The sequence below is a fragment of the Populus nigra genome, chromosome 5 (genome assembly GCF_951802175.1).
Source record: "Populus nigra chromosome 5, ddPopNigr1.1, whole genome shotgun sequence".
Taxonomy (NCBI): domain Eukaryota; kingdom Viridiplantae; phylum Streptophyta; class Magnoliopsida; order Malpighiales; family Salicaceae; genus Populus; species Populus nigra.
In genome coordinates, this window is record NC_084856.1 from 9,244,901 (window position 1) to 9,254,534 (window position 9,634).

At 37.0% G+C, this 9,634-nt stretch overlaps 1 protein-coding gene across 1 annotated transcript; it reads right to left on the reverse strand.

Moving 5' to 3' along the window:
* Positions 1-758: 758 nt before the first annotated feature.
* Positions 759-4,389, reverse strand: LOC133694372 (transport inhibitor response 1-like protein). Its single transcript, XM_062115873.1, has 3 exons — positions 3,394-4,389; positions 2,383-2,884; positions 759-2,298 (listed from the first exon to the last, which is right to left on the reverse strand). The coding sequence occupies exons 1-3, from the start codon at positions 4,038-4,040 to the stop codon at positions 1,540-1,542; spliced, it is 1,908 nt and encodes a 635-aa protein (XP_061971857.1). The 5' UTR covers positions 4,041-4,389; the 3' UTR covers positions 759-1,539.
* Between the last annotated feature and the right edge of the window lie 5,245 nt (positions 4,390-9,634).

Genomic DNA, 9,634 nt, shown 5'->3' on the forward strand with positions numbered 1-9,634 from the left:
GTCAGGAACCCCAAATGACACCTACGATTCATGAGGGATGGCCATTTGTTTGTTATCAAGGGTGGTGGAGGAGGATGAAGAAAAGCAAACAAGGGTTCGGTCCAGGCCTTGCGAAGGAAAAGCAAAAGCCTAGCCATGCTTCCCACTTCCCATTACTTAATTCAAATGCACAGTCAGATTCCACTTCGATGGTAAGCTTTGCTTTTACCATCCATCCTGCCAGAGAATACCAACAAAGAGGGCGGATAGATTTCTCTCCTAATAATGAGAGCCGGAGAGACAAAGCAATGGTGGACTTGGCTGTTTTACAACGCAAACGCAAGGGGGGTGTGACGAATCATCAGATCTTTGGTCCCACCTCCAACTATGTAGAAAAAACGAAGAGCCTGATATGATACAAGTCAGAGCACACCGAAGAGAGTTTTGTAGTGGTGATTTACTGATTTTTAACCGCTAATAGAGCAGGGAAAGAGCACTGGTTTTAACCACACCAAATCAATCCTCTTTAATCATGGACTATTAAGCTAAAATGATTAAAAATAGAACAGGTAAAAGAGCACTAGTTTTAATCAGGTCCATCCATACCTTTGAGGATCGGGATTCTCATCCAGTGGAACCCCACACGGACGTGTACTTGGACAACACTTTCCGCACATAATTAAGAGGGGCCTCACTGTCGACTGATAATTCCATATCCAGGGAAATAAATTTCAAAGAACAAACAAACGAGGAGGAGGAGGAGGGCAAACGACACAACATTTTTCCCACTAAAGCTGGCTGCGTGGTCCATGCATATCTGGCTTTTATTACCCATATCATCATATTGGCTAACAATAACAATGATAAATTCAACAGTCAGGTGCTACAACACATACTGGAAAAAAAAAAAAAACGCGTTGAGAGGGAGAGAGATGCATCAGCCCGGGCATTTAGTTCTCACCAGCTATACACCTCAAGACTAGCTAATACCATTTGAATCAAAATAAAAGACTTTAATTCTTTTGAACTGACGAATGCTTGCTCATTGGTTTTGCCTTTTTATGATTATCCTTCACTGGTGGCACTTGCAGGGGAAGAAAAAATCCTTAATTTTTCCAAACCTCCAACCCATCTTGATTTCTTCATGCAAAAGGACAAAAGATTGAATATTTTATGCGCCTCAAGGCCCATCCATCCCTTTCCTCCGGGGCAGCCTTCTCATTTATGATCAAATGAGTTCGAAAAGAAAAAAAAAACATAAAATTTTGAAGCATATCAATACAACAAGATCCAATGGGTGGTCCAATACCTTGCAGAGATATCCACCTCCACATCAGCCCCCTCGATGTCTGTCCTCTTAAATTGTAGGGCTTCTGGATTGAATGCCATTTGCAACAACACAGCACAAGGCCTGAAGTTTTACTCAAACTTTCTCTTGCAGGGATCACCATGACTTTCTTGCGGGCTATGTAAAAGGTACCTGCAAGATTTAATTTCCAGCAAAAGATGCCCCTAACCACCATCAGAACAGCTGATGCAACTTCTTGTAGCACAAATGCCCTACAAGATGGAAACAAATCGTGGCGCATCATCTCTTGGCCCTTCAAGAGACCGGTACATATACAACGTATCAACATACTCATCCATGTCCACATTATCTTCATGCTTAATCACTTCCACCACCAGCCGAGGCAACGCTTGAGCAATCTGTTGGCAGCCTTGGCGAGACAACTTGCAAGCAGACATCCAAAGGAATCTCATATTGTAATAGTGGTGCAGACCAGAAAGTAGAGCTGCATCCCCGAATGGACTGTCTCTAATCTCAAGCTTCTGCAATCTGGGACAACCCTCAAGCACATATTTCAGCCCCATGTCACTATCTCCAGCAAAAGCAACCGATAGGGTCCTTACAATTTTCCCATATTTTCCAATATAAGCAAAAGCTCTATCAGTCAATAAACCAGATACCGCGAGTCGAGTGAGCTTCTTGCAATTCTTGACAATGGCTCCAAATCCTTCATCCATAGGTTCTCCAGTGACATGATCAGGCTGGTGACGCCCCATTATGCAGAGACGGAAGACCACAAGATCTGGGCAGTTCTTTGACATAGCTACAACAGCAGCATTTGTCATCCGATGGCAAAAATACAAAATAGATTGAAGCTTCCTGCAACCCTCTGAAATTGCTTGGAGGCCCACTTCAGAAACAGGGCCCTCAATGTCCTCCCTAGGGTCAACAGGGAAGACCCGAAGCTCTCGTAGCTCCTTGCATGTTGCAGCCACAGCCTGTAGTCCTTCATCGCATATTGAATCAAGAACCTGGACAATGAAAACCAAAAACAGACTCAAAACACACATTTCATAGCAGTGTCTATTTAAAAAGCAGGCTGATAAAACACATACCCAGAAAATCTGAAGCTTGTGGCAGTTGCTTATGATTGGTTTGAGCTGTTCTGCACTAACTTCTGCATAACTAAAGTTCAGTGAAGTGAGATTGGCACATACAGGGTTTATTGCAGGCAAGTAATCTGGAATGAGTTCCCTGAATCCAGACAGGCAGACTAAGGATTTGCAAGCAGCAAATGCAGAAGCATAATCCGGTCCCTGTTCAACCTGAGCTACATCCTCTGATGGGCTAAAAGAGCCTGTCCCAAGATGTGTGAGGTGTGGAGCTCGAACCATTAGACGGTAAAGTTGTCCAATCGAAACATATCGGTTCAGCCTAAGTTTCTTAAGTGATGGGGACCTAGCCACCAGCCTCTCCAGTGCATTAAAATCAATGGGACAATCTACACAATCAAAAATCAGGGATTCGAGGCATGTTTCCGTATCTGGAAAACACGAAATCCAATCCACTTCATCATCTGATACCTCTGATTCAATCAGATCAAGCACTTTGAGTTGCCTGTACACAAAAATAGAGTAGTGCACAGCATCTTATAAGTTCAACAGTTAACTTTTTTCATCAGAAATTCCAAGAATTCCAGTCCATTCTTTAATATCCTCACTGCTCAGAAAGGCATCATTTAGACTCATCCAACAAATCAAACAGATATATAAAATAATTTTTTAAAGAAAGCACAAAGATATCACGGCCAGCAAACGTTCTATAAGCTCGCTGATCAACAGCTTTATCCATTGAAAAATCTAATCACTAAATTAATTCTTCAATATTTCAGCATTGCTTAAACAGACCACAAAAAGACTGACAAATCCCAAACCCAGCAAAACACCAAAATTTCAATCAGCTTCTAGCTCCACAAAGATCTAAACATCCCCTTCCATAAACACAAAGTCTCAAACTTTAAAAACCAACCCCTAATCAAACAAACCAAATATCAACAAAAATTAACTGACGCTGCAATCAGATCTAAAAGAAGACTTTTTTTTAAAAAAAAAAAAAAAACACCGTACCTGCACCTGCTAACGACAATAGCAAGTCCACTAGTACCAAACCCATCACAACAAACAAGCACGAGCTCTTTGAATCCCGAAAACGACTCCGCAAGCAAAGCCAGATCATCATCCGTCACTGACATCCTCTTCAAATGAACCTTCTCTAACCAAGGGTAAGTCATTGCCATAGCAGAGACCCAAGGCGCGAAGTGGGCTCCCCAATTAGGCGGCATCAGGTTAAAATCAGCAAACCTTGGCTTCCCTTTCAGCGTCACCGACCTGATTCGGGTAAACCGCGACATGGCTCGCTTTGGAGACACCGCGTAGCAGTTACCGATGAACAAATCGGATCGGGTCAGAGCCTCGACCCGGTACCATGACCTACAAACCAATGACGCAGCGTTTCGGTCCTTACGTGAGGTTAAGAACCAGAGAACGTTTTCTAAGACGTTTTCAAGGACTTGGTCCGGGTACGGAGCTAAGAATTCGGGGACTGAAGATGAACCCGACCCGGGCCCGGGGGTGCAGGTCCGGGTTGGGCTAGAATCATGGGTGATTGAGTTGGAGGGAGGAGATCTGTCGTCGTCTTCGGACATTTCAGTTCGATCGTCTCTCATGTAATTAGAGTCAGTATCTGATGATCTAGGCTTTTTGTTGGTGATCATATAAATTTGAAGGGGGGGGAAACAGGAATTTTAAAAATATATTTAAGGTTTTCGATCGGGGAAAGTTTTGAGTGACTTTTTGGTCAGTTGGGTCTGGGATTATGGGTTTCCATAGAGAGAGAATTTGATGGGGATTGAAGAGAGAGGCGAGGAAGGAAAGGATTGCTTAGTTTATTTTAGTATAATTGGTGGGAAGAAGAGGAGTAGGCTGTGATGTCTGGTAGACTGAGTAAAGCATCGGGATTCTCCATGCTGCCTCTTCCTTCTCTCTTTCATCTGCAATATCCAATGGCTCTCCACACTTGTCCTCCATTATTGGGGTTTTTCTTCTCTTTCCCCCTTTTTTTTTTTTTTTTTTGTCTTTTAATTACTCATCCTTTTATTTATTTTTATTTTTATTTTTATTTTTATTTTGGTTGAAATGGACTTCAGCACGAAGTTTTTCTTGGTTTTGCGGAATGGCCCCTCCCTCCTTTTGTGTTTACTGAATTTGTGTTTCCACCGTGTGTTCGTGTCTGTGGGAGAGAACCCTGGCTGCCTGTATATTATTATCACTGACTCAGAGAGAGGTATACTGTACGCGTGGTTATTGTCTAGTCTATTCAAATTTTGCTGTCAGCCTCTTAAATCTATTATCTATTTTGGAGGAGAGAAAGAATAGAATCTATACATACATACATACATACATACATACATACATATATATATATATGCGCGAAGAAATAAAAGACTTTCTTTGCAGTCCAGTATTATTTGATTCATGATGAGAAAAATATAGAGATCATTGGACGTGTAATGTTTGAATGTTGACCTCCATTCTCGAGCGAGCGAGCGAGCGAGTGAATATTCATGAAAACGAAGAAAGTATTGACTAATGATAGGGAAAGGTTGAGGGAAATATTATGAGGGATTTTCAAAGGACAAAGGGGGAGGTCTCTGTGGTCAACGGGTGGGGGTATAAAATCAAGACAATATAGCACTTTCTTTTGAAATGAACAAGAATAGGAGGAGCTTTCTGTAAAGATCCATTCTATTTCTAAACCGAGAGCTTTAGGTCTACGCTTCTCTGGAGGAAAGTAGACTGCACTGCCCAATCAAAATTGTTAGGCACTCAAGCTTCAGCTTCGAACCAAGGCAGGCTGCCACTATCTATATGGCACTTTCAGATTTATGTCTTTCCCACGCGCCACTACTCACGCCAGACCACGCCCTGCTGTTTTGTATTTGACTATTTGTTTGCCACCAGCAGAAGCAGCAGCAGCCGCCGCCGCCGCCTCCCCCATCCTTCCCCACTTGTTGTGCAGTCAAGCAAAACAAAAGCAAAAAATATAAAATGAACAACACAAGAAGGGGAATGATAGAACTTTTTATATATTATATAAAAATTGAATGATAATAATTATTTTTTTATTCGAGATTAAATTGTATTGAATTTCTTTTCTTTTAATATTGGATCATGTTGTCACCAGGACTTAAATAGCCCTATCAAACTCCTCCAACTGTTTAATGGTTCAAAGATCAATGATATAGGAAAAAAATGGAGAAACAAAAGAGAAGAGAGCTATTAGAGAAAAAGCAATTAGTCAACTGTAAGAACTGAAAGCGAAATTTATAGTGATTTCTCAGTGCTCAGTTCATTTGGGTAGGGTGTGCAGTAATGGGCAAAAAGTATAATGATACTTCATACTATTTTGATAAGTGAAATTCAGGAAAAAACACACACTCTAAGAAAGGGATTCAAAGTTGGATGAGTTGAGGTTATTTATTTGTTTTTTTAATATAAATTAATGTTTTTTTTTATGTTTTTATATCATTTTGATGTGAGGATATAAAAAATTAATTTTAAAAAATAAAAAAATATATTATCTCAATATATATATATATATATATATATATATATATTAAACAATAATTATTACGTAATAATATAGTAACTATCATATTAATCCCCGCTCCGCAGCGGTCAATAACAATTTTGTTTTTTTGCAAATGTAAAAATACTTGAGTTGGGTTAAAAGCATAGAACATATTTGCAGTTTTGCACCATCACCTTCTTTAAATAAAGTATTTTCTATTGTTGTACCATGAATAGCGTCTAGTAGGGGTGATCATTTTCGGTTCAGTTCGGTTTTCACCCATAAAAACCAACCAAACCAGAAAAAAAACAGACCCGAAACCAAACCGAAACAGACCCAAACCGACTGGTTTCGTTTCAGTTCGGTTTTTGCTGGACAAAACCGAAAAAACCTATATGTTATTTTTTGGGCTTTTTGGCTTTGTAATGGGCTTCATAATGGGCTTTTAATAGATTTCTAATGGGCTTGCAATTAATATTGATAGTCTAATTTTCTTTGAAAATTCCAAAGCATATTTAATTTTTTTACCACTAAATATTAATTTGTTTTAAATTGTTATTGTCAATCTTATATTTATTAAGTTTTTTTACCACTAAATATTCATTTATATGAAATTATTAATGTCAATCTTGTGTTCAATATATTATTTACTTTCCTAATATTTTTATGCTTCCCAAAAGTTTAAATAACACAATCACAATCACACACCAATAAGTTAAAATTCAAATTACAAACCATTGCCTTCAAAGGGCTTAAAGAAAAAATAACAAATAATATTATCATAAAACACTCCAAGCCAGAAAAATTAAATCTTCATTTGCACATCGTCTCAATAAAAAAGTACTTCAAGACCATTGCACCTGAAATTCATAATCTAGAATTATAACATGATAAATTAAATTAAAAAAATTAAAAAATAATATTTTGACCATACATTTTCAATAAATGCATCATAATTTGTGAACTAATTATCATTCATTGCTAGATGTAACTTTCCACCAAATTCTACAAAATAAAAAATTAAACACGTTAGAATAAAAATGTGTTAATTATTAATAAATCATAAAATAAAAGATATAAGTTTTTAAAAAATATTACCCGATTCAAGGTTTTCGTAGGTTTCCAAATCATTCATCAAGGTTGTATTATCAGTTAAAATTGGACCATGATGCAACCAATTTTGACATAAGATGTTAATATTTACATGTTGATATTTACATGTCAAAACCAAATGAGACTATAATGCTAATGGATTTCAATCAAATTTACTTACAAAAACAAAATTATAAGACTTAGAGAAACAATCAAGAGATGTAGAGACACAGAGAAAAGGCAAAACCAAGATGCTATATTTTTACCTACTCTACGGTAGTATTTCGTAAAAGTTATTTTTCTATGGATTTTGCCCACGTATAGTGTTTGTTTTTAGATTCTACCCTTGTGCAATGAATTTCTTTACAACTTACTTCTAACCCGGGAATTAAATTTAATTCAAATTGTAATTGGGAACCTCAGACTATAGTTTCCCTCACCCCCCACCCCATCAAAATCCAAATGAGAAGCATGTTATTTTGCATATGATCTGCCTGAAAAACCGTAAAAAGAAGTGTTACCCCAGTTCAGGGAGCTATTACTACATCATACAAGATGTTTACTACTTGCTAAGGAGCTTCACCATTTAAAAAAAACAGTAAAACCTATATCATTATCATCCATTCATTTCAGAAGCAGTGGCAAGGTAAGTGATATTATCACACTACAAACCAGAACCAGGGCATAAAACCAACACAGATAAACATAAAAAGAAAATCTCAAAACTAATTGACAGCTTCTGTAGAGCTTATTTGAGTTATTTTTTTTTTCATTATTTGCAGGTTATGTTTTATGAAGCCTTGAAAAATTTGACAGGTTATCTTAAAGACTTAAACATCATTTTTCTTGTGATGAAACTAAATTCGTTCACAGAACAGAATCACATAATAATAACCATGAGGAGACGCAACACTAAGCAGGCAAGCATAAACATTGAACATAAAAAAACCAGTACTAAATACGGATGATTATACACTATCAATAATTAAATAGAAATTGCTAACAAATTAGTAAAGCAATTTTATAATTAGTAATTTCAACAATTTTTTTCTCTAATAGTATCAACAATTTTTTTTCCTAACAGTATCCAAATTAACTCGAATAATCTAAAAAACATACGAATAAATTCTGACATACATGAAGTAGCAAGCAAAATGCCTTCACTTCAACAGAATCAACACAACAACTGTATCTTTATTATTTGACCTCTGCATTGAAAAAAAATAAATACAATAAATCAAATAGATGATAAACAGATAAATCTAGGCAAAATACGAGCAGCCATTAGTTAATTAATTAATTAATTAATTACAACTCATTGCTATAGAACTAATTCGGTTTCGGAGTAATGGAGACTATGGAGTACCATGTGATCTTGCGTAGATGAAGAGGAACCTCGATCTATTTATGAGAGGCTTGACTGGTTTCAAATGATGGAAACACATATTGTTTTGGATTTGTGTAACCGTGTTTCTATTTTCTAAGTCTAAGGAGGCTAGAGAGGGGGAGGCGAGAGGGTGTGGGTGCTCTAGTACGGGGGAGGTTGCTCTGGTTAGGGTTAGCGGCGAGGGAAAGGGGGGACGGCGAGGGCGAGAGCGAGGGAGAGTGTTACTCTGTTAGGGAATTAGGGTTAGCGAGTGGAGAGAGGCGAGAGTTCATCGTTTTCTATTTATATCGTCAAAACAAAACACTGGTTAGGGACTTTTTTTTTTGAACCAGTTCGGTTCAGTCCGGGTCAATCAGTTCTTGCATTATAAAACCGAAAACCGAACCGAACCGGGATTTTTTCTAACTATTCTAATCGGTTTAATCAGTTTTTTTTCTCGGTTCGGTTTTTTCGGTTAATTTTTTTTCGGTTTTCTCGGTTTATTTGATTTTTTGATTTTTTTGCACACCTCTAGCATCTAGCATAGCAGCGTCTATTACACCTGCAACTAGTTTCTTTCCCTTTAATTTTATTCATTTTAAGATATTTTTATTTTTATTTTTTTTCCTCTTTAATTTTTTCTCTCATAGTGAATTTTTTTTCATACTGTAAAAAGAAAATAAATTGATGTGACCTTTTTTATATTGTATAAAAGTAGCGTGATGATAATTTTTTTCATTACAGATTGGGTTGAATTTTCTTATTAAACCATGTTTGTTTGCATTTCAAAAATGCTTTTAAAAAAATGAATTTTTTTTATTTTTTTCTTTACTTTAAATTAATATTTTTTGATGTTTTGTATTATTTTGATGTGATGACAGACCCAAGGAGCCAGACCCGCATAACAGAGCAATGTCAAATACACCGGTAACTAATTTCTTTCTTTTTTTTCATACTGTGAAGAGAAAATAAATTGATGTGACTTTTCTATATTGTACAAAAGTTGGATGATGATAATTTTTTTTCATTTTAGGTTGGATAAAATTTGCTTATTAAAGCATATTCGTTCTTGTGTTTCAAAAATTCTTGTAAAAAAATTTGAAAATTTTATATTTTTCTCGTTACTTCATATTAATATTTTTTGCTATTAGATCTGGCGTCGCAGCCATACCCAATAGCATTTGAGTCTAGCATCGTGGCCAGGATATTGGGTCTAGCTCCATGGCCAGACCCATGGGTCCTGCTGCCCAGCAAAACCCAACAATGTTAGGTCCGATAGC

Bases quoted from the DNA above. Each gene is read 5' to 3' on its own strand.
- LOC133694372 (XM_062115873.1), bottom strand. From the start codon at position 4,040: ATGATCACCAACAAAAAGCCTAGATCATCAGATACTGACTCTAATTAC. The intron at 2,885-3,393 runs GTACGGTGTTTT...TTTTGTGTACAG, and splicing joins ATTGTCGTTAGCAGGTGCAG to GCAACTCAAAGTGCTTGATC. The intron at 2,299-2,382 runs GTATGTGTTTTA...TTCATTGTCCAG, and splicing joins ACAAGCTTCAGATTTTCTGG to GTTCTTGATTCAATATGCGA.